This window comes from Leucoraja erinacea, chromosome 14 (assembly GCF_028641065.1).
Source record: "Leucoraja erinacea ecotype New England chromosome 14, Leri_hhj_1, whole genome shotgun sequence".
Classification (NCBI taxonomy): Eukaryota; Metazoa; Chordata; class Chondrichthyes; order Rajiformes; family Rajidae; genus Leucoraja; species Leucoraja erinaceus.
In genome coordinates, this window is record NC_073390.1 from 15345728 (window position 1) to 15371465 (window position 25738).

At 42.2% G+C, this 25738-nt stretch overlaps 1 protein-coding gene across 1 annotated transcript in view; it reads right to left on the reverse strand.

The window, feature by feature from the left end:
- atr (ATR serine/threonine kinase) overlaps positions 1-25738 on the reverse strand; it is an 89912-nt gene that overhangs the window by 51379 nt on the left and 12795 nt on the right. Inside the window, exons 6-18 of the mRNA XM_055645671.1 lie at positions 23962-24153; positions 23548-23768; positions 21188-21343; positions 14836-15034; positions 13612-13874; positions 12672-12865; positions 12126-12226; positions 10436-10607; positions 9160-9330; positions 7951-8145; positions 4869-5054; positions 1665-1757; positions 1441-1571 (exon numbers count right to left, since the gene is read on the reverse strand). Of these exons, the coding sequence (XP_055501646.1) occupies positions 1441-1571; positions 1665-1757; positions 4869-5054; positions 7951-8145; positions 9160-9330; positions 10436-10607; positions 12126-12226; positions 12672-12865; positions 13612-13874; positions 14836-15034; positions 21188-21343; positions 23548-23768; positions 23962-24153 (2274 nt within the window). The remainder of the gene's footprint in view (positions 1-1440; positions 1572-1664; positions 1758-4868; positions 5055-7950; positions 8146-9159; positions 9331-10435; positions 10608-12125; positions 12227-12671; positions 12866-13611; positions 13875-14835; positions 15035-21187; positions 21344-23547; positions 23769-23961; positions 24154-25738) is intronic.

The following is a 25738-nucleotide window of genomic DNA, read 5'->3' on the forward strand; positions in this document are numbered from 1 at the left end:
ATTTCAAGATCCTCCTTTATGTCTACAAAGCCCCTAATGGGCTTGCCCGCACCTACATCAAAAGTCTGCTTACCCACCACACCACCTCCAGGTCCCTCAGATCGTCCGAGTTGGGGTTGCTGAACATCCCGAACAACTTTCTTGACGTCCTCTGAGCAAGGGTTATATGTATGTAGTGATGTTTGCATTTAATCTATGAACCACTGTTGTATAACGTTAGTACCTCCACCAATGTAAAGCACTTTGGCCAACGAGAGTTGTTTTTTAAATGTGCTATATAAATAAAAGTGACTTGACTTGACTCATAATAATAAATGTAAATAAGTAGCTCATTTGAAATAAACAGCAAATTAAGGACAAATACCACTAAGACGTAGATTTTGCTGCCAAATATTTTTTCATATCTTCCAATAAAAAGAAACTACCTCAAAAGAACTTTTAAATAGATAGATAGAATTTATTTGCCACACAACCAGGGTCGGTGGTATTTGGGTTGTCAGCAGCGGTACAATAATAAAGAACACACAACCACAATAAAAATGTAACACAAACATCCACCACAGCATTCATCGTTGTGGTTTAAGGCACAGAACTTGGCCAGTCCTCCTCCATTTTCCCCCGTGGTAGGGATCTCCACCCTCCGCAGCCGTTGCTGCGGGCGTCCAGATGGTAAAGGACAAAGTCAAAGTCAAGGTAAGTCCAGGATCGGCTCTTCCCCACCGGAGACCGCGACTTCAGGCTGGTGTGGGCCGCAGGCCGGCGGTCGAAGATTTAAGGTTCCCGCCGCGCCATAGCCAGAAGCACCGCAGACCGCAGGGCTGATGGTTGAAGCTCCCCTCCAGGGTTGATGGTAAGTCCATGCCGGACCCGCAGTAGAAGTTGGCCGCGGGCCGGCAGTGATGGCTTCTTCTTCCCCTGGGTCCCCCACGAGGGATCCCGGGCTGTAGACACCGCGCCAACTGAAACTCTGCAGACCGCGGCTTCAGGCTGCCGCGGGCCAGCGAAACGGAGCGCTCCCCTCCGGCGAGCCCCAGTGAGGGCTCGCCCGCTCCGCGCCGGGAGTCCACGCTGCGCCCGCCGCTGAAGTCCCGGGCGCGTCTCCGAGGAAAGGCCGCGCCTATCCTTGTTGTTAGGCCACGGGGGAGGCGAGCTGGAAAAAGTCGCCTCTCCATGGAGGAGGCGACCGAAGCGGTTTTCAGCCCCCCACACACCCCCCACACAAAACACACAAAGGAACATTAAACCAAACTTTAAAACATACTAAAAATTGAAAAGACTAACGCACTGCTGACAGGGCTACATCGTATGCATGAAAATAGCATTTTGGTGTAGTGATTTCAAAGTAAGTAATTATTTTTAAAAACTCTTTTAAAGCTAGTATTTCCATACAATTTAATGTTCCATTTCTATTCAAAGAAAAAAATAAATTCCTCTACCCACCTGCAGCATAACTCGGGAAATTCATCCTTGTATCGGAGGCCTGTCCTCAGCGTGGTCATCATCTTTACCCGAACAGAACTGATGTGTTTTGATCCCATCAATTTCATAAGTGATATTAAGCTATTCATAGCCTATGAAGAATCATTGGATTAATGAATTGTTTTATCAAATTTCCTCAATGTTTATCCAAATTCACTGGGGAATAAGTAAACAAATTTACTTACCATCTTTTTATCATTCATCCCAACACTAGAACTCAATAAAAGCATGTTGAAAAAGGCCAGAATTCCCAATAATTTAGGCTGCAAATAGACTGCCTAGAAAGTAGGAATTTAAAAATTAGCATTCGTATGGGAATTCCAATAGATTCCTAGTATGTTTTAATATCATGTGCACTCAGCATCAAACATTCAATTATATTACTGTATTGCAGCCATGCTTATGCTTGTTTTGGGGGCTAGTCCCCTTCAGTTTTTTCTTCAGCATATAAATGGCATGCACAAGTGGGTTCAGATCGGGTGATTGACTTGGACATTCAAGAATTGACCATTTTTTAGCTTTGAAAAACTCCTTTGTAGCTTTTGCAGTATATTTGGGATCATGGTCTTGCTGTAGAATGAAGTTGGCCATTGAGTTTTGAGGCATTTGTTTGAACTTGAGCAGATAGGATGTGTCTATAAATTTCAGAATTCATTATACTACTTCCATCAGCAGTTGTTTCATCAATGAAGATAAGTGAGCCAGTACCTTCAGCAGCCATACATGCCCAGGCCATAACACCCACACCACTGTGTTATACAGATGAGGTGGGGTGCTTTGGATCTTGGCAGTTCCTTCTCTACCCAATATTTTGCTCTTGCCATCATTCTGATACAAGTTAATCTTTGTCTCATCTGTCCACAAGACCTTTCTCTAGAGCAATGGTTGCTCTTTTAAGTACTTCTTGGCAAACTATAACCTGGCCATCCTATTTTTGCGGCGAACCAGTGGTTTGCATCTTGCAATGTAGCCTCTGTATTTCTGTTCATGAAGTCTTCTGCGGACAGTGGTCATTGACAAATCCACACCTGACTCCTGAAGAGTGTTTCTGATCTGCCAGACAGGTATTTGGGGACTTTACTTTATTATAGAGAGAATTCTTCTGTTATCAGCTGTGGAGTCTTCCTTGGCCTGCCAGTCCCTTTGCGATTAGTAAGCTCACTGATGCTCTCTTTCTTCTTAATGATGTTCTAAACAGTTGATTTTGGTAAGCCTAAGTTTGGCTGATGTCTCTAGCAGTTTTATTCTTGTTTCTCAGTCTCATAATGGCTTCTTTGACTTTCATTGGCACAACATTGGTCCTCAGGTTGATAAACAGCAATAAAAGTTTCCAAATGTGATGGAAAGACTGGAGGAAAGACTAGGTGCTGAGAGCTCTCTTATACCTGTATTAAGGAGGCATTTAAACACACCTGTGAAGCCATTTGTCCCAAACATTATGTGTGAACACTGCTATAATTTCTACATGGTGAAACCAAAATGAGTAAAAATGGCCTTTATTAAAATCTGACAATGTGCACTTAACCATGTGATTTTTTCTATTGCAAATCTCAAATTATGGAGTACATAGGGAAATAAATAAATGATGGGTCTCCGTCCCAAACACTATGGAGGGCACTGTATGTTTGCTCTGTTTTTAATTACTGCTGAATGAATTAAAAGAGGTCGGGAAAATCTACACTATTTACTATTTGGAAAAAATCTATGGCAAAGGTTTAGAAGATCACCGATCTCTGACAACCAAATTAAATAGCAAGGAAAAATACTTAACAAAAAATAGTATGATATTGCATGAATGGCAAGCCATTAGGAGCACTCAATTCATGTCTGCTACCTGTACAGCTGCCCAGTCACTCATCCACTATTCACTGCAAGTTTATTTCCTTTAGGTGCCCATTAAACTTCTTTGAGAACCACTGACTGTTTCTGCTCCCACCACCCTCAAATGCAGCAAGTTCCAGGTCATTTCTACTTGTTGCCGAGACTAATTATTTGACTCATCCATACCCCTCCCACTTCTCCAAATTCACCACTTTTCCAAATTTACCACTTTAAAATCTTAATTTGTACGTCCACTAATCATCAAGTAATCAGCCAATATGAACAGCTTTTTGTCTACCCCATTTAAACCAGTCATAATCTTGCCTGTTTCTATCAACTCTTCCTTTAATCCCCTTTCAATAGAAAGCCATTTTCTGCAACATAATCTCCCAAAAAATCTGCGAAAGCTCCTCTGCACTCTCTCAAGGATTTTTACACACTTCCCAAAGTAATTCAACAAAACCGCCATACTTTCGTTTTCGCCTAATTAGGGCATAATAAAACTTACAGCATAAAATGTACTTCTTTTGCACTCAATACCTCTTTTTATGAGTAGGATGGAACCGCAGATGCTGGTTTACACCGAAGAGAAGATACAAATTGCTGGATTAACTCAGCGGCTCGGGCAGCACATCTTGTGCTGCCCACAACCCAGCGGTATGAAAATTGATTTCTCCAACTTCAAGTAAAACTTGCATTCCCTTTCTCTACTTCCCTCCTTGACCCCTAGTTGGCTTTCTAGTTTCACTGTTCGTATCCCTTCGTTATCACCTCTTCCACAGCCAACAATGGACCATTGTGGGCTCCATCAGTCACCAATGTCGGCTCCAATTTGTTCTGTACCTTCTAACCCACTGAGTTACTCCAGCATTTTGCATCTATCCTCTTTTTGTGAGTACCTTACTAACTTTCCTTTCAATTGCTCTGCTATTGTTAAAGGATTTACAGATAGGAGACCCAGGTCAATATCCTTACACACTGTAAAACTGTGCCAGAAATTCTATACCATCCTTCACGATCCATTCTGCCAAAATGCATGAACACAAATTTCTTGAGATAATATTCCCTCTGCCACTCATCCGGCCACTCTGTCACTCTTAATCAGGTTAATTCCCAGAATTGGATTGCAGATGCATTCACCTTTTCTCTCAGTGATTGTATCTGCAGAAGAGAACTGCAGATGCATCCACCTAAAAAAATGATACATACTGCTGTGGCAACTCAGCGGGTCAGGCAGCGTCTCTGGAGAACATGTATAGATGGCATTTCAAGTCGGGATCCTGTTATAGTCTGAAGTAGGGTCCCGACCCAAAATGTTTCCAGAAATGCTGCCTGACCCACTGAGTTACTCCAGCACTTTGTGTCCTTAATTCCTAAATTACTTAGCATGATCAGAATACTATCAGTATAACTCACAAATTTTAGCTGATTTCTACTATTTTCTTAAATCTTCTAAATCTGTTCATTACACAGGCTTCAGAGGCAACACACATTTCTTACAACTGTAAAGATTGGTAGATAAGCAGCACTTCTTGAACAGTGGTTTAATATAGATTGCTTTTCCTCACCATTAACTCCACTGAAGTAATGTCTCTGGTTGCCCGGCATTGATCACTTCTCGAAGCTGATGCCGCCAGGATGGCCAGTCCGTTGAAAACCTGCTGATAGTGCTCTCCTATGCGCAATAGTAGTTCATTATGTAAGCCCTGGAAATCTTGCCTGAAGAGACTGCCCAGTTCAAGTTCCGTTTCATTCTAAACACAGGAGCAAGACAATAAGTAGCAAAAAGTCAAAAGATGGGTGCTGAAGATTACCATGTTCAATTATGTGCATAACCCTTAGATATTGAAGCGACCTCATATGTGCAGCAAAACCTGGAGAATGGACTTTGGTTTGGATTAATAAGTGTTACACACAAACATATGAATTTTAACCTCAAGTTTTCAGGTCACTCATCTTTTGTCAGAACCATAAAAAGTTACATATCAAAAGTTAGAACTTAAGTTTGAGAAGTGAGCAGGTGGAGAGGATAATGGCAATATGAGGGACAAGAAGACAACTAAAAAACTGTATAGCAAAAGTGGCAGTGGTGCCAGCTGATGGAGGGGCGTAGAAGGCTCGTCAATCACAGCTGACCTGGACAAGAAGAGGCAACCTTCAATATTTAGCTGGCAGTTTGCAAGTTAAAAAAAAAATTTCAGTGTTCAGTAGTTTAAATACATAATACTTTGGCAAGCAAAAGCAAATAAAACTAGCAGACATAAGCGGTCAGAGGAAGTGATCAAGGTGGATCATAAATCTGCAAAATCTCCAAAAGTTGGAAAATGGGTTCAGAGTGTGGGTTGAAAAGTCCTTTTCAATAAATGGAAATGGAGCCAGATATAACAGAGATTGTAAGGTTTGCTGGAAAACAAAATATACACCATCTTAGATTGAACAATGCCCTTTGTCAGCTTTAATGCTAACTTGAGGAACAATTATGGTTTCTTGGGAGCTAGCAAATTAAAATTAAATTTGATACAATGCATTCAGGCACGTGCCGTAGGCAAGGTAGGCACTGTCTACCCGACGAAAATGATAAAATGGTGATTATTAAATATAAATAGTAAAGGCATGGGAGAATTATGCCTACCTAAGAGACCGATCTCTTCGGTAGGCATAATTCTCCCGTGCCTTTCATCCACAATGCTTGTCACACGCGAAAGTGTGTGCAGCTGACATGCCGTCGATGCTGCTTCAAGCCGTCAATTACAAGGGGAGCTGAAGGTAGCTGAAATTCTGCCTTTGCAGCGTGGGCTGTGTACCGCGCATGCGCAACAACCTACTGCACATGCGCAGTGCAAGTTCCTTGTCGGGTTTTTCAAACAATGATTGTCCTTATCTTAACAGTATTTTAGGAAACAAAGAGAGAAGAATGTGGTTTGGGTACAAATAATATGGTAAGTAAATTTATATGAGCAATATGTTTTTAAATACCGTATTTCCCGGCATTGAAGACAATATTTCAAGAACGATGTTGCTGTATTGAGGGATAGCCAAGTCTATCCCTCATTGCTAGCAGCTGATGGGAAGCGGCTGTAAAAGGACAGCGCTGCTCGTGTGGGGGGGGGAGAGAGACTTCACAGCGTGTGGGGAGACTGAACCGGGATTAAAGTTGCGGGGAGGGCAGGAGCGTTGAGAAGGAGGGGGTCGGGGATCATGCCAGCAGCTCGCTTGCCGCCACGCTCCGGGCGCGGAGCCACCGCATTGTGGCCGGGGAGGGAAGCAGCTCGGGTGGCTCAGGGACCGGACATCGGAACCGGCCGCCACCTCAGTGCCTTCTGCCGGCCGGCTCACCTCTGGCAGTGCTCGCCGGCCTCACTCATGTCAGCCGCTTCCCGAAAAACATTAAATTCCGACAGCGCGATCACGGGACCAATTGAGGTTATTCGGCTGTCGGAATGTAAGGACTTGCGGGAAGCGGCTGTCATGAGTTAGACCGGCGAGCTGCAGGAGAGAGGTTTTCAGCCGGAGACCATTGCCAGAGGCGAGCGAGCCGGCAGGCACTGAGGTCCCGGCGGCCAGTTCCGCTGTCCGGTCCCGGCAGCCGCTCGCAGCCAACTAAGCTGCTTCCCTCCCCGGCCACAATGCGGGGGCTTCACGCCTGGAGAACCGCGGCAGCGGTCAGTGAGTGAGTTACTAGCATAATCCCCGACCCCCTCCTTCTCAACGCTCCTGCCCTCCCTGCAACTTTACCCCTGGCCAGACTCCCCACACGCTATGGAATGAACTCTCCCCCCAATTGGTCCGTTGAACTAGTATTGTATTTCAATAAGATCACAACTGATTCAACGTCCCGGTGTGCTCCTGTTTTTCACACCATCTCTCCACCTGCCGTCACCCTCCACCCATTCAGTAATTCAGAATGAAGGAGATTTGGGCAAATTGAATTGTTATTTTCTTTATTTTTATTTTTTTGAGCATGAGAAATTCTATGTCCCACCAGCCTTCTTTCAAAATTTAGCAACTCAAAATGGGGGTGCCTCTTCATTGCCGGGAAATATGGTACTTTATTAAGAGATATGGCTTTTGAAGACTTTATAAAAGTCAACTGACAGCTTACGGAGAGGAGAACAATCTGCGCATGTGCGGTTTAAGATTGTTTTTAAACCGACTGACTGCCTACCCTGTGTAATTACTCACGGCACGTGCCTGAATGCATTCGAGTAACCCTTGTTTCTCTATAACATTATAGTTGTTGGATGGAGATGAGTCGTCACAATCTAAGCGACAATAGAGTAAATTTTTTTTAAAAGTCAAAAGCAGTAAAAGATCAATTAAATGGATTTCTAAAATTTCAAAGCAGATATTACAACAGCGACAATGGTGCAGATGGCAACTGTTACCTAGCAATTATATTTTAAACACTCCCTAGATGAAATGCTATATAATCTGCATTCCATTCCAAACATAATAAACGTTTGGTCAATGAAACATTGAAGCCTTGGCATTTGCAGAGAGCATCTGGAGCTTGTACTGGTTACATGAGGTCCACGCTGATGAATCAGAAGAGTTCTGAGATCGAAAGTTGAAGAGTCATTTCTCTTGCAATTCCCTCAAGATTTTTTTTAGAAAATTAATCACTGTCATCATCTACAAAAAAAGTCTTACATGCAGATAATGTAGACCTCGCTCAAGTTCATCCTTTGAGCAGGAACAAACCAGGTGGGAAAAGATGTATTTAAAGTTGTTTATCAGAATTTCTCGACGATTGACATTCAGCTGCTTTGCAATGGTCCGGATCAATACTGAAGAGGTAGCACTGGCCTTTGCAGCCAGATATGGCAGCAGTGATTGTAAGGTACGCTGGAAAACAAAACATGGCTCTCATAAACCATCTTAGATTGAACAACGTTCTTTTGGCAGTTTGCTAACATAATACAATGATGGAATCTAGGACCAAGCAAATTAAACAGAGGTTTGATATAATGATTGGAGTAACCCTAATTTCTCTGGAATATTATATAGAAATAGATAAATGATGAGGAAGGGCAAGCATCTATCAACATGCAGAAAAAGTACGAAATGAGCCCTAAACAGGTGATTTACATTATCCTTCTAAACATTTTTACAATTGTCACCACTGTTTGTGGTCTCCTCATCAGTACATAATCCACAACCATTGGAGAAGCATCTCTCTTCCATGTCACCACAACTCAGCCAGCAACAAATTGGTCACCAAATCCCAGTTTTTGTGGGGAGGGAAAGAGGGCAATGCGGAAAATATTCCATTCATGATCACCTTTCCATGGGTACTTTTGTAAACTGAATTGCTGGACGTCAAGTGCTGCACTGTTAAGTAATCTGTTAATCAGTTAACCTGTGTACTCTGAATGCATGAATTTGCACAAGTGTATGGTCATAGAGTCACAGAGCCTTTTATACCAACTAATCCATGATGGCCATCTATGCTAGTTCCATTTGCCCTCATACAACCCATATCCCTCTCAACATTTTGTATCCGTATCTGTCCGAATGTCTTTTAAATTTTGTTTATTGTACCATCCCAAATCACTTCCTCTGGCTGCTTCTTCCATATGCAAACTACCTTGCGTGTGGATAGGTTGCCCCTCAGGATCATATTTAATCTCCCCCTCCCTTGTGTGGAACGACAATAAAATACCATTTTCAGAAAAAAATGTTGCTAAAAAATTTAAATTCCCACCATTCACGTTAACTTTGTCAACTGTAAGAGCCTCGGTTTTTCAGGTAATGCTTTAAATTGTCAGTTCCTTAACATTTGGGTTTAAATACTATACATGTATTACAATTTGCTGTTACATTGTTATTATTTGAAGAAACATAAAATTATTTAAATACCGTAAGGAAACGATTTAGATCTGGGAAATCAAACACATGAGCGACTTCAGATAACATATCTAGCGTAATCTGTCGCTGATGATCCAAGTCCCGCTGACATAATTCTTTACTCTGGCTTCCAGCACTACCACTGGCTGCCAGATGTCTTGTATGCAAGGATTCCACCAAGAACTGAAAAACAAACAAAACTGTTGATTAGTGATAGCACCTTAATCCATAAATTAGATTTCTCAAAACAATATTAAAACTTGAAAGTCTTGTCATGCCAATATAAAAAAGACATCCAACGTGACCTTAGTTGCATGTATATATAACTTACTTACAGCCTTCAAGTTTGTAGGTAATAATATTCCATGCATCATCTGGCCTGCCTTGGTTCTCAACATTTTAAATATTGCATTTTTTCTGGTTTCGGGCTGCCAGGATATAGAAACATAGAAAATAGGTGCAGGAGTAGGCCATTCGGCCCTTCGAGCCTGCACCGCCATTCAATATGGTCATGGCTGATCATCCAACTCTGTATCCTGTACCTGCCTTCTCTCCATACATATGATTCAATTTCTGAAGAAGGGCATTGGTCTGAAGAAGGATCCCGTCCCAAAACATCACCTTTTTATCCTCTTCAGAGATTCTGCCTCTGGCATTCTAGAATTTGAGTTATTCCAGCACTGTGTTTGTTTTTAAATTCAATATACCATTTATAGCTAGCTATTGAAAGTTCTATGTTCACAGAAACAGAATTTCTGACAGAATGAACACACAGAACTATAAAAGACATACCACGCCAATGCCTCCACATGGCCACGCTATCCCAATAATTAATGAATTACTGATGAAAATAACAGTAATTCCTAATGTTAAATCTCTCTTAAACCTGTATCAGGAGTATTGGAGCGAGTGAGAGCTTGTGAATTTTAAAGCTTATATTAAGCATTCGTCTAAAAAACAAAACTGGAGACAATCTTTTACTCAAATACCATTTGTTGCTATTTCTTAAAGTCTGTATTTTCCACAGCAGAGCACTTGCTTCTTTGGTGAAAGATACTTCTTATATTATCTCTCAGATTTTAGGACAGAGCTTAATAACAGCACAAATCCATTGCATCAGAAAATCTGAAAATGACGTACAATTAAATTGTCAAATTAAGTGATTAGGGAATATAAAGTAAATAACAAAATCAGATGTAACCATCCCCTTTGCCTCCAGAAAATTGGACAATCAAAATACCCAAGGAAGACAACCTTTCAATTATCAAAAATAATTTTGCAGACTTACCTGACAAATGGGCTTTTTGTATTGACTGAAGAAGGCTTGCAACTTCATACCTTTTGCTGCAGCCAGTGCTCTAATTTCTGTGTAGGCAGCACCAGCAACATATGTAAACTTGGATAATAAACAGTGGCAGAGATGTAAGAGAGCAAATGGGACCAGATCTCCTCTGGCGGCTCTACAATGTGAAACAAAATTAAATATATGAAAATTTAGATTTTGTTTAGGATTTGCTGCCACTTTTATGCATGCAAGTATAGTAACAAAAAGCCTTAATGAGCAAATTTCTACTGTAGCTTGTGTCACATACAAAAAGTAATCCTCCGTCAGTTTCGCCACCTCCAACGTGACCCCACCACTCGCCACATCTTCCCATCTCCCCCCATATCTGCCTTCCGCAAAGACCGCTCCCTCCATAACTCCCTTGTCAATTCTTCCCTTCCCTCTCGTACCACCCCCTCCCCGGGCACTTTCCCTTGCAACCGCAAGAGATGCAACACTTGTCCCTTTACCTCCCCCCTCGACTCCGTTCAAGGACCCAAGCAATCGTTCCAGGTGCGACAGAGGTTTACCTGCATCTCCTCCAACCTCATCTATTGCATCCGCTGCTCTAGATGTCAGCAGATCTATATCGGTGAGACCAAGCGGAGGTTGGGCGATCGTTTCGCCGAACACCTCCGCTCGGTCCACAATAACCAAGCTGACCTCCCGGTGGCTCAGCACTTCAACTCCCCCTCCCACTCCGTCTCCGACCTCTCTGTCCTGGGTCTCCTCCATGGCCTCAGCGAGCAGCACCGGAAATTGGAGGAACAGCACCTCATATTCCGTTTGGGGAGTCTGCATCCCGGGGGCATGAACATCGAATTCTCCCAATTTTGTTAGTCCTTGCTGTCTCCTCCCCTTCCTCAGCCCCCCTGCTGTCTCCTCCCATCCCCCAGCCTTCGGGCTCCTTCTCCTTTTCCCTTTCTTGTCCCCCGCCCACCCCCGCCCCCGATCAGTCTGAAGAAGGGTTTCGGCCCGAAACGTTGCCTATTTCCTTCGCTCCATAGATGCTGCTGCACCCGCTGAGTTTCTCTAGCTTTTTTGTGTAACCTTTCTACTGTAGCTGTTGGTCAGTGATTAGCAAAAGTATTTAATTTCCGGCAACCAGACACCAGTTAATAATATTGGCTTTTCCCCGACACATGCTGAGAATTTACTGAGATTCTTCCATCAAATGGATACAACACATTTGAAATGCTATATCATTGTGCCACAGCACTGTGTCGTTCAACAGCAGTTGCTGAATTTAGTCACATTAGTAAGGGATATGTGGAACAGAACCTAACTGGAATCTCAGGATGAGGACATATGTCATAATCTACGTAGGTCAATGTTGGTAACGTTGCAGTTTTATTTTTCCCAGTGCTAAGGAAGGCAGAATAACCAAAGAGAAACTTCTTGAAATAAGAGGGATACATCTGCATATACATAATAAATATTATTCCACTTTCCATGTACATTTTAATTAGTCAGCATATTTACAACAGTCTATTCTTGCAGTTATGCATGATTCTTTTCTTATGTTTTATGTGCTGTCCAAGTCTATGTGTTTGTGATGCTGTTGCAAGCAAGAGTTTCACGGTTCCTATACCTCATCGTACTTATGCATATGACAATAAGCTCAACTTGACAATTCTGGATCCTATTTACTTACCGTCCAATTTCTCTGGTTGTTAGTATTAATGTATCTTTTAGCTCATTGTCTCCTGAACTCTTTGCATTCGCATATGCTTGTTTTAGCTTAAATATAAGCAACTGCAATAAAATGTAATACATTGAATTATATTTTAATGAAATGAATCAATTACAGGCATATAAATAGCAATTGTAACTCTTCTGCCACAATCTATTACACAACAAACATACAGCAATTCAAGCTATTTATGAAAATGAAAAGAAAAAAAACTGTAGTTGCTGGAAACCCCCCCCAAATATACCAGAAACATTCAGCAAGTCAGGCAGCAACAGCAGAAATATTTAATAATTCACATCCAAGACATTTTGTCAGAACATATGCTGTTCAACTGGAACTGACTAGAACATTTGTGATAAATACTATGAGCAAAAGCTTGCCACTGGTCAGTACAACATCTCAAATCAGAACATTTCTTTTCAAGTATCATTTAATAATAGCACACAAACAAATCCACCCCTATACAACCAATCAGTGCATTTTCATCACAAATCCATCTATACTCACCTCTTTAAGTAAACTCTGATCTTCAATTTCTTGTGACTCTAACAAATTGTGTATCTTTTCACCGAATGCAATTCTAACAGCTTTGTTGGGATCTTCCATGAGGTTCAATATTGCACTATTTATGGCTTTTGTATTTGAATCATTTTTTGTCAAATTCACATACATACATAGATAGGGAATATTCTTTATGAATGGTGTGGGGAGGGGGGGGGAGAGAAATGTGCATAATGAGTATAAACATGTTAGTACTGAAATACAGTCTAATATACCATAATCTTATTTCAATTCTACATAATCACCAATGGCATTCATAAACTCTACATAGGGGGGGGGGGGGGGGGGGGGGGGGGGGGGGGGGGGGTTTAAGCCCCGTCACAAGTTTTTTTTCCTTTAACACTTTTCTTCATTTACAGGATGCAAGTCCATAACCATGACATAGTATTTATTTCCTATAGGAAACACAGTTTGAACAATCTGATCAAATACTAATGCTTACTGGACATTTTTTTTGTTTCACATTGCAATGCCACTATCTTCTCAAAATACATTGTGTGGAATGTTCAAAATGGTCTTAATATTGCAGACAAGAAAATTATGTGATGTGACAATAAGCTTTGGTATTACACATATGGAAAGGCTGGGGAATAGTGTGGATTCCATAGTTTTGAAGATGACGTAACAACACTGAATAGTTTAGATGATAAAAGCTACAATGATGTGGACCATCATACACTTAAAGATAAAATGGTGCTTTACCAGTTCCAACAGCATACAAAGAAAAACTGAACCAGCTATCCCAATAAAATTCAAGAACAAGGATATAAAATTATTGAGCACCGCAAGTTAAAAATCACATTTGCCAAGCATGAAATTGTGTTTAGTTCACAAACCCCATAACTCTTTGAGCAAACAGGTCATCCATAACTGATGTAACACTCACCCAATTTTACTGAAGCAGGCATTGTCTTTTCAATCAGCACAAGGAATGGAATAAAAACAGAAGCCCCAACGGTTGGTCCAGTCAGCACACAATCACCTCCAATACTGATATTATCACAGAGAAGATCACATTCTTCATTTGGAGATATTGAGTTACACTCGGGAAGCAACAACTCAGATTTGCCTGAAAGCACACAGGCTACTTTTCCAATGGTTTTGGCAAATTCCTCATGCACCAAATCAGAGTTATCTTGGAGTTTGTTTCTGGAAGATTTAGGAACAAAAATGATTGGATCATCAGGTAGTTTCATATTCCAGATTATACCTTGCAGATTTACTGCATGATTACCCATCTCCAGTTATGGACAAAGGCAACAAGAACATAACATTATATAGCATCTCCACATCAGGATGTCAACGAGTCATTCAACATGGAAACCAGCCCTTTGGCCCAACTTTCCCACACCGACCACCATGTCCCATCGACATCATGTCAGGATATTTTGCTTTGAGACAAAGGAAAGGGACACCAAGATGGAATAAAGAACTTCAAAAAAATATTACATTAAGGAATCAAAAAGATCAAAAGAAACGTTTTACATTTTTTGAAAGCAAAAAAGCGGTCAAGATGGAAATACTTCATAACTCAGTTCTGTATTAGCAGGATCATGATTGAAGAATGATTATCACTGTTGAAGAGTTAAAGCAAAAAAACAATTGAAGGCTAGGTAATTTTCAATTCCCAAAATTCAGTGTGCAGATCCACCAATAACAGGATGAAGCCCTGTCATTAAATGGACACAAGGTTGCAAGTTATTTGGGGGTACATTGATGTCAATATATTGAAAATAAATAATTATTTTACCAATTAAACCCCCCGGGTCATATCAAATCAAGTCTAGACTAATTTGCATTTTATGGTAGTAAAATGGTTGGCAAAATAGTGAATTTTTGTTTATTGCTTATTATTTCCGTGTATTGTGTTACAGGCTGCAAGTGAGAATTTCATTGTTCCAGAGTCAACACAAGAATGGCAATCAAACACTCTTAACTCAAAAGCAAAAATGCAAATTAGCATCAGATAAATGAAGGATCCAAAGTCAAAAGTCAGAAAACATCAGAACCTTTTTTCCTCAACAAATGTTCACCAATAACTATTATCAAGCAAATAACAGAAACATAATACATATTGTGCTCATTTAAACTTAAGAAAGAAAGTTCTTACACATGAACTTCATCAATGAGATAGTAGAATTTAACCCCCAAGTGATGGAGCAGCATGGGGAATCCCTTCACGGTTCCTGCACGGATGGCATCACTGGAGCTCTGCGAAGACCATTTGTATATTGCTACTCTCCACTCAGGACAAATGGATTTGTGCAGCAAAGATAATAGAAATACACATTTTGCCTGGTTCGGTTGTGCTAATGGATACAAGACAACCAGAATTCAAAATCAGTAGGAATGTTAAAACAATAAGACAAATTTACTAATAGCATTATGAGAACAAGCAATTATTTTTCAAAATGCCTTAATTTTTGATGGTTCTTGAAATCAATAGAATTAAACCACAAAATTATACAAAATGGACAAATACCCATGGTGCTCCACATGTATTTATCAAAGCATTATACAGCAAATGGGAAATAAATATATTTGTACCTCGAGCAAGCTCTAGTGAACTAATGCAGTTTAATAGTGAGATTCAACGAGTGCTTACCAGTACGAAGTTTGATCTGTATTTTATGAGGAGTTACGATGAGGGATTACGTGAAGAACCCACCCAGTGCGCAGGCGCGGCATACTTCCAAGCAGCGGTGTGGAATCACAGGTAGACACAATATTGAAGTAAAGATAGTAAAGATTAATGAGACATCAGCTCGAGTTTGATCTATACAAGGAGGGTGGGAGCGGAGGGCACGTAATCCCTCATCGTAACTCCTCATAAAATACAGATCAAACTTCGTACTGGTAAGTACTCGTTTAATCTCACTATTTTACTTCGGAGTCACGTGAGTGACTACGTGAAGACTTCAAAGGTCTGTGATTTCAAACCGTGTAACAGCTATATCACTCACTGCCGAAAGTTCATCGAGGGAGGAAGTGGTATCTAAAGACCAACGAATTTGTTAGTTTTTTGAAACAAAATTGTTTATTTAACAATAACAAAAATAGCTCCCCTGGGCTTTAAATTATAAGTTTGCAGATTCTAAAATTTTGTCCGCAAACACGTCCTTCTCCATCAGCGGTTTGTGGTAGAATTTTCGGAACGTTGATTCCCTTGACCATCCCGCTGTACTAAGGATGTGGTCTATGGGAACCTGCATCCGTTCCGCCGCTGACGTGGACGCTGCCCTGGTAGAATGGGATTTAAAAACATCCGTGTTAATCCCCGCGGCTTTTAAGACCTGTTTCAACCACCTAGATATTGTCTGGCTGGTAACCCGTCCAAAAGGCTTTTTGTGGCTGACCCATAAGGCTTTTTCACTCCCTCTAAGCGTTTGGGTTGTGTCTACGTAGTTGCATAGATGGGTCACTACACACAGCCTAGGTTCTGGAGGATAGGCCCGGAAGATTAACGGAGAGTTGGGCATACCTGGCCTGCTTTGTTTTACCAACCCCGGCATGGTAAATGTAATGGAATCTGGGGTGGTTACCATGTTGTCCAGTCTTAGTTGATGCAGCGACTGAACCCTTTGTGCAGAGACGAGCGCCATGAGCATGAGGGTCTTGATAGTGGACTGCTCCAGACTCAAGGATCCCACCGGAGGCCAACCTCTAAGGTGTGACAAAACTACACTTACATCCCATACATGGGTGTATCTGGGTGTAGGGGGTTTAGTATTATAAATCCCTTTGAGGAGTTTTATAACCAGAGGGTGGGATCCAATGCTGTGATGTCCTGTAGGCATAAGGTAAGCGGACAGGGCGCTCCGTGCTGCATTGATGGCACTGTAGCTCATCTTTTGGTCATGGTGCAAGTGGGCCAGGAATTCCAGCACGTCCGTGATCGAGGCTGTCTTGTATGATGTCCCTGCATCCAAGCAGTACTGCTCCCATTTCTTGATGTAGGTCAAGTACTGTTTCTTGGTAGAGACTCGCAGGGACGCCGACATGGTGGTGATTGTTCGTTCCGATAACCCCAATCCCTGGTAAGGCCTGTTCAGAACCTACAAACCAGGAGTTTCAATTTTTGATGAGTCAATAGTTGTGGGTGGCTGTGAAAAACCATAGGTGACTCTACCACCATGTCGTGGAAAACTGGGAACCATGGTTGGGTAGGCCAGTCGGGTACAACCAGAATACCTGAAGCCGAGTCTGCTTGTATTTTCTGGAGTACCCGGCTGATGAGGCAGAAGGGAGGGAAAGCATAGAAGAAGAAATTTCCCCAATCCAGCGTGAAGGCATCTACCGCTGCTGCCTCTGGGTCTGGTTCCCAAGCCACATACATGGGTAGCTGGTGATTTAATCTAGACGCAAACAAATCTATATCTGGCGTACCATATTGCTTAACAATTCTAGCAAATATTTTTGGGTCTAACATCCATTCGATGTTGTCATTGAATTTTCGTGACCTGGTGTCCGCCACTGTGTTTAGCTTGCCTGGTAAATAGGCAGCTGATAGCCAAATATGTCTCTCGACACACCATTGCCAGATTATAGTAGTCAATTTGTCGCATGATACTGATTTTATGCCACCCATGTGCCGAATGTAAGACACCGCCGTCGTGTTATCAATCATTAACCTGACATGCACGTGCCTCATATCGGATGCATATGCTTTTAGCCCATAAAAGGCGGCTAGCATCTCCAAATAATTTATGCCAAGTGATTGTAGTAGCGATGCCTCTGAATTAGTCCATCTGCCACCTGTGCTGGATATAGAGTTAGTAGCTCCCCAGCCTAAAGCACTGGCATCCGTTGTAATGGTTATGTTAGGATTGGTGACGGCGATAGGACTGTAACTGTGCCAAATGTTATCCACCCACCACTGAAGTTCTGTTTTGGCTTCAGCGAGTAAGTCCATAGGTCGGTCATAATGCCCCCTACTTAGACGTAGTGCATGTGTCCTTGCTCTTTGTAAATTCTGATAATGCAAGGGACCATATTGTGCAGCTGGAAAAGCTGCTACCATACTACCAATGACTCTGGCTACATGCCGGATCCTTGGTTGTGTTTTTGCGATTAAGTTGTTACAGGCTTCTGCTAATGCAGCCTTTTTGTCTCTTGGCAGAGTGACAGTCATACGGATAGTGTCGATAGTGAAGCCTAGATAGTCCATGTTAGTTGTTGGCTTCAATATTGATTTATCTGGGTGTAGAACAAATCCCAATGTTTCAAGGAGTTGTTTAGTAGCTAAAACTCCTGCGACAGCTAGTTCCCTTGTTTTCCCCAATATGAGAACATCATCCAGATAGGCCATGACTAAATGTTTTTGTTCTCTTAATTTTTTCATGGCCACTTTGAGAATTTTAGTAAATAATCTGGGAGCTGTCGTTAAACCATTGGGTAATGCTCTATACTGCCATAGTTGCCCCATCCAGATAAATTTCAGATATCTGAAATGATCCTTATGAATGGGTACTAAATAGTAAGCATCCTTAATATCTATGCTTGCCATGAAGTATCCCTTGGAGATCAGTTGTCTGGCAGTAACAAATGTCTCCATTTTGAAATGTTGATACTCAACAGACTGATTTAGTGATGTCAAATCAATAATAATGCGACATCCACCATCTTTTTTGGTTTTGATGAATATATTCGATACAAATTCCAATGGCTCGTGTCTGGCCCTCTCAATGATGCCTTTGGACACGAGCCTATCTAGTTCAGCTTGTCCTTCTACCTTCTCTGATTGTGTGGGAAGGAATACCCTTTGGGGTATGTGCTGAACCGGCGGTTCTATGCCTGGTTTAAATTCAATTTTGTATCCACTGATACTGTTGAGTATGAACTTGTTGTTAGTAAAGGAGCACCAAACATGTTTGAAGAACCTTAAACGCCCTCCTGTTAATACAACGCCCTTTGTCTGCGTATGTTGACAGGAACCAGACCCACCTACCTCCATGTTCATTTCTGGGAGCGTTTGCGATGGGTTTGGCCCGAGGGTGTCCTTGTTGGTGCTGTGGTGGGGCGGCGTATCTTCCCACGGCTCCGCTCTGGGCCCCGCTCTAAAAAAGAGCTCTGGGGGTAGTGGGAAGCGGTCACCAGGCTTTCACCAGCTCGGTACCTGCTGGTGGATGCCGAGGCGTGCTGCCAACTGGGTGTCTTCACCCTGCTCGGTCCCGGCCCTGCCCTCATGAGGCCTACAGGCTTGGCCGCCTCTTCCAGCTCCTTGAGCCTTTTCGCCAAGTCGGCCCCGAATAGTAGCGCCTCCTTTTCTGGCGCCGGAGCTTTGCAAAGGCCCGCGTATTTGGGGTTGAGGGCAGGCCTGATGTTTTCACGCCTTAGATTGTTGAGCTCATACTGTGTGTTACACATTAGGGCGAGCACGTCCTGCTGTGGTGTAGAGAGCTCCTCGTTCCCCGTGGACCGAGCAAAGGCGGTAATGGCTGCGGTGTGGAGCTTCAGGATACGCTGCATCTTCAGCTCTTGTGTCCTGATATGCTGCCCCAGCTGGCTCCATATCTGGCCGTTTACGGTCTTTACTCGGAGCGCTTCACAGTTTTCCGGCGCTGTGTAAGTGTCGAGGGCCTCTTGTAAGATTTTCTCTTGCAATGGCTTATTAGAGAGCCTGTTGATACTGGCCGCCATTCTTGGTGCTAGCATCATTCCGGTCCTCGGGGGCGCCGCATACCTGCTGACTACACCCAGTAGCTCTTCTTCCTCCAGCTCGCCTGGCATGCTTGCGCTGTCGTCCGCCTGCCCTTGTGATAGGCCAGCCCAGTCCTGGCCTCCCTTACTGACCTCAAACAAGGAGGGAACAGAAGGGTGTGGTGATGGTTTGGAGGAGGCCAAAGCCCGTCCTCCTTGGAGATGCCTTGCCTGCATCTCCTCCTCGAGCATCTGCTCGAGCAGCTGCCTCATGCAGCTTAAGCGGCTGTCTCCCCGTTTCGCCGGTGGAGAGTGTTCCCGTTCCTCCGACGAGTCGGAGGCCACCGGCCGGTCTGTTTTTCGTGTTGATTTTCTCCCTGTGCGGGGCGTCGCAATCGGCGGCACAGGGAGCGGCTCGGCGTCGGGTGTGCGGGAGCGTTCAAACAGCTCCTCAGCCGCTGGTGGCTGCCGCCCAGATATTGACCCCTCCTCGGGTGGAGTTGGGCAGGCAGTCCTCTTTGTTGGTCGCTTGCGGGTAGCCATAGCTTTCTCCGTTAGCGACTCTCTGTAATACAAAAGACTCACTTACCTGAGGTCTTGTCTTTCTCCTGCCGCTGGAGAGCCTGGCTCCAGCTGCTGCCGCTGTTGCGCTGCTGACGTAATGCCGCGCCTGCGCACTGGGTGGGTTCTTCACGTAGTCACTCACGTGACTCCAAAGTAAAATCTAATTTTACTTTGGTGGCAATATAAAGACAAAATTGATATCATGGTGGCTAGGAAAAGACAAGCATGGGAAGTTAGAGGAATAATTATGGTTTCAGGGACGAAGAGCTCATGCTGTGGAATCTGTTTATACTCTTCCTGATTTGATAACCCACTATGTTTCCTAAAATTTCAGCTGTGTGAGAATCTTGAATAAAGGTAAAGGGCTTGTCACATAAAACTGAGATGCACAGTAATTTCATCCTCCATAGGGTGGTGAATCTCTGTGATTCTTCACCCATGGGGGTGGTAGAAGTTAATTAGAAATAATTAAAATCAAGGTGATAATATATTTGACAGATTAAGGAATAGCGAAATGTGGAAAATTGGCACAGAAAAAGAGGTGACACGAGTATAGATCAACCATGATGATATTAAATAGCAGGGCAGGCTTGAAAGGCTCCTACTTTTCTTTTCTTTTTTTTTACATGATCTGTACTTTGCATTAGACATAGAAAATAGGTGCAGGAGGAGGCCATTCGGCCCTTCGAGCCAGCACCGCCATTCATTGTGATCATGGCTGATGGTAATTTCAGCTCTGCTCTCCTTAATCAGCAATTAGTACTTAAACAATTCATGCATTATTTGTGTCTCATAAATATGCTTGTATATTTTGTACATTAAATATAATTTTAACCAATTAATCAACTGTTGTTTTCCATTTCTGCTGTGGGGGGACGTTTCATGTTGATTTCTATAGTGTACTGTTTCTGTGTCTTTTTTCTTATTCTCTTTTTTCTCTTTTTTTGATTTGTATGGATTTATTGCATTGATCTGTTCAATTAATTTAATCAATCTTTGTAAAGCACTTTGGTTCAAATACTGGTTTTGTTGAAAAGTGCTATATAAATAAATATTATTATTATTATTATTATTATTTAAGCAATTCATAATGAATTCTGCTTCCTCTCACATGCACAAATCTGTGTCAATAATTTTGTTTTTCTTTACTACCACTTTATTAAAATGTTGGTAATTTTACATCAGTTACGGAGCCTTATGCATATTTTAAAAATTATTCAATGTGTCAGTGAATTAACCTTAGCAACAATCATACTTACAGAAACTGCTTGACAAACGTTGGCTGAGAGTTACAAGGTCAGAATTGAAACCAACAGATTGAAAAGTTCCATCAGAATTATGTTTATGGATCCACGGTAATGATAGAAAACCACAAAGCGTATGAAGCAAATCATTCTTCCCATTGCCTTGGACAACTGACAAAATACAAAGGACATTAATTATCTATGTACAATCAGACATACATATTCCTAGAAGGGACTCAACCCAAAACGTCACCCATTCCTTCTCTCCAGAGATGCTACCTGTTTCGCTGAGTTACTCCAACATTTTGTGTCTATCTTCATATACAATTATCTAACGATACATATTTTGAACCAATCAAATAAAATTCAGTTTGTGAAGCTGTGCTTGGTGATTCGACTGCTAAATACTATTTTGCCCAATAGTTGGCTCCATCAACAGTCGTCACTGCAAACTGGACCTCTAGGCAGAGCCAACCAAAAAAACTACGCACGCACGCACGCACAGCAATGTCATGCAAGCTTGATTGTACTGATTGGAACTTTACATTTATTTTATAAAATATGCACAAATATTTGTTTGTTTTATATTCTATGGTTTAAGAAGTTAATAATAATTTCAGCTTCAGTCGTGTAATTTCAATATTTCAGTGGTGTCATACAGTGAGTTGCACCTCCGCAGACACCATCACTTTATGGACTCAAAATGCTGGAGTAACCCAGCGGGTCAGGCAGAATTTCTGGAGAAAAAATATGGGTGACGTTTCGGATCGGACCCTTCTTCAAAAGAAGGGTCCCGACCCGAAATGTCACCCATCCTTTTTCTCCAGAGGTGCTGCCTGACCCGCTGAGTTACTGCAGCACTTTGTGTTTATCGTTGATATAAACTAACATTTGCAGTTCATTTTTTCTACTATCTCTTTATACTTTTGTATCCAAAGATCACAGAGACGACGTCATCCGCACTTAAATTGTGCTTTTATTCCACACAGACAGGTCCCACGGACAGGAATGAACCTGAGACCTTAGTGCAGCAAGGCAGCAGACCAAACTGTTGTGCAACTGTGTCATCTGCCACAATCCACAGTTTGTCTATATCTCCTTGTATCATATTACTATATTTCAATTCATTATGTTTACGTCTACAAAAAGTGTATACCCAAGTTCAAAGTACATTAAGAAAAAGTGGTCATAGTATCAACCTCTGGTGAAGTAGTATGCAGCCTTCCCTCTTGTCAAGTAAAACATGTTTCACTCCAAATTGTTTCCTGTTATTTAGCCAATTTCCTACCCAGGCTGTTATAGATTTTATTCTAATCTTATTGACAAAGTCTATTATGTGATACGCAATCATTTGCCATAAATACCACAATCAATTATCTCTCATTGACCCTCAATATAATTTTAAAGACCTTTCTCCACAGTACTTGGAAGCAAGCTCAGCACAAAGACATGCAATTAAAAAATATACCACAAGGGTAACTCGCGCAATTACCGTGAACCGCTGTGACAGTACAGGGAGTTTAAGAATATTGGTCTCCAGATACTGACGATATTTTTAACCTGTGAAAGTTGGGTTAGGGCAATAAAAAATAGTAACAAATCCTGAAGTTGTAAAATGGCCTAGCAATGACTAGCAATCTTCCTCTTCAAGCTCTTTGCCGTTTTTGTTATTAATCCAGTTGATAGTCACTTTTCTGGTGCTAGCCTAAAAAATTGCCCAAATTTATTCAGAGCTGCTATTCTGAATAGAGTGACAATAAGTGTTGCGAACTCTGCATCATATGGAGATCTTTTACGAAAAGTCCAAAAGGACATATTTTAAATAAAAGAAGGTAGACAAAAATGCTGGAGAAACTCAGCGGGTGAGGCAGCATCTATGGAGCAAAGGAATAGGCGACGTTTCCGGTCGAGATCCATCTTCAGACTGATGTGGGGGGGGTCGGGGAAAAGAATGGAAGAGGCGGAGACAGTAGGCTGTGGGGGAGCTGGGAAGGGGAGGGGAAGGAGGGAGAAAGCAAGGACTACCTGAAATTGGAGAAGTCAATGTTCATATCGCTGGGGTGTAAACTACCCAAGCGAACTATGAGGTGCTGCTCCTCCAATTTGCGGTGGGACTCACTCTGGCCATGGATGAGGCCCAGGACAGAAAGGTTGGATTCGGAATGTGAGGGGGAGTTGAAGTGCTGAGCCACCGGGATATCAGGTTGGTTATTGCAAACTGAGCGGAGGTGTTGGGTGAAGCAATCGCCAAGCCTTCGCTTGGTCTCACCAATGTAGAGCAGTTGACACCTGAAACAGCCTGGAAAATCTTAAATACTTTAAATAAATACTACTTTTGCAATAAAACTCTTGCTTCAGACATTTCCTTCACGTACCTTGCATATAGATTACAGCATCAATTATTTTTATTAATCTATCAACCAAATGCTGTACTTGTTCTTCATTGGAAGTACTGTTTAATTGTTTCCTTCCATATTCCAGAACCTGGATAAACATCTCAAAATGTATCCAAATTAATTGGATTTTGATTGATGGAATTTCCGTGGAATTGTGCGGCTCCCCACTTGCAATGTCGTCATCTTTGATTTTGTCAGTGCTGAACAGGGAAAAAAAAAACCCCACAAAATTTATTCTTAAGGGAAATCAAATTCCAGAGTAAATTATTGTGCACAAATTCCCATCCACCACATCCCACTTCCAAATGTTACAATTGTACAATCCAAACAACTACACAGTGAAACCAGAGTAAAAAGACCCGTTTATAACTATCGATAAATCATAAATTGTACCTATTTGGAATTCCTTTGTCACAGAATGCTGTACACAGAGCCGCCAAGCGAAATAAAACCACAATACCCTCCAACAAAGGCAGACTTTCCATGTGCGACTCAGCCTTCTCCAATGAAGTGATCAATGTTGTCAGTCTCTCATGTACATCCCACCACAATCTACTCTTGAATTTCATTTCCACTGGTTCACATCTATAAGCAACAAAATAACACATTTCTTTAAAAAAAGAATACCTGGAATACAAAGTCACAGACAGTAGCATAAATGTTTAAGAAGGAACTGCAGAAACTCAGCAGGTGAGGCAGCATCTATGGAGCGAAGGAAATAGGATGGCGTTTCGGGTCAAGACCCTTCTTCAAAGTAGCATATAGGTGCTATACATTTAAAAGGCACAATTTGTTACATTGATTGGGTACTTCGAGAGAAGGAATCTTACACATAGGTCCTATGTGGAAGGAAACTTCCACATAGGACCTTACACAAGGTCCTCCAGTTAGTCCTCAGGCAGAAATCAATTTGTGAAAAACATCAACTTCATCTCTAAGGAGAATCAAAACAGCAGCACTTATATAACAAACCATACTTATTATATTTCACTGTTTTATCAGTAAAAGCATAGAAGAGCAGGTGATCATGTCAGAGCTCTATAGTTAGGGTACAACCTTGTGAACTGTGCACAATTCTGGACACCAATTGGAAGAAGGCTGTAATTAATTATAAGATACAGTATATATCCATTAGTTAATTATGGATAGTTTTGGGGTAAATTTTGATGAAATAAAAAATGATAGCAAGTGCATGTAGAACAATATAACATGGTGCAGCTATAGTAAATGTATGTTTCTGACTTAAATGTCAGTTTACACACATTTCTCAGAAATGGAACTTGCATACTCCGTGCCCTGCCTGTTCAGGACTGTTTGGGAAAAGTATTGGCTAAAGTCAGAAAAAAAACATACGTTATATATGGACGGCACTATTATAAAATGACTTGTTTGGTTAATACATTAATTTAGCTTGAGCAAGGATTAATTTGACTAATACTTGCTAATTTGACCATGATATGCCCAATTCTGCAGGTGCTTGACTGTAAAGGCTCAACAGCATACATAGCAGTAGGATTGTAACAGGGAAAGCATGATCTATTTTTAATGATCTTGCAGTATTTCAAGTAACAAAAATGCTGGTCCAACGAGTTGCAACTTTGACCTGCCTCTGACAAAGATATAGATTCTTTGGGGGAGATTGCATGGCTGAGATTATGGAGTTTCCTCATGTGAATCACCGTATTGACATTTATACAGTGCCTTTATAACATAGTAAATTGGCTCCTAGGTTAATTTTTTTTGATCATTTCCCGTTGCGGGAGTGCCCGTTTCTCCAGGGGGGGGGGCTGCGGTGTCTGCGGCACGGAGTCGGAGACTCGCTGCATGAGAGGGAGAGAGAGAGGGGGACGGAGGGGGAGAGAGAGTGGGGAGGGATGTGAGAGGGGGAGAGAGGGGGGGGGGGGGGGGGGAGGGGGGGGGGGGGGGGGGGGAGGGGGGGGGGGGGAGAGACAGAGGGGGGGGGAGAGGAGGGGGAGAGGAGAGAGGAGAGGGAGGGGATGAGGGAGTTTAGGGAGAGTGAGAGGGGGGAGGGAGAGAGGGGGGGAGAGAGAGGGGGAGAGAGGAGAGGGGGAGAGAGAGAAAGGGGAGGGGAGAGAGAGAAAGGAGAGGGAGGGAGATAAAGAAAGGGGAGGGGGAGAGAGAGAAGGAGAGACGATGGGAGAAAGAGAGA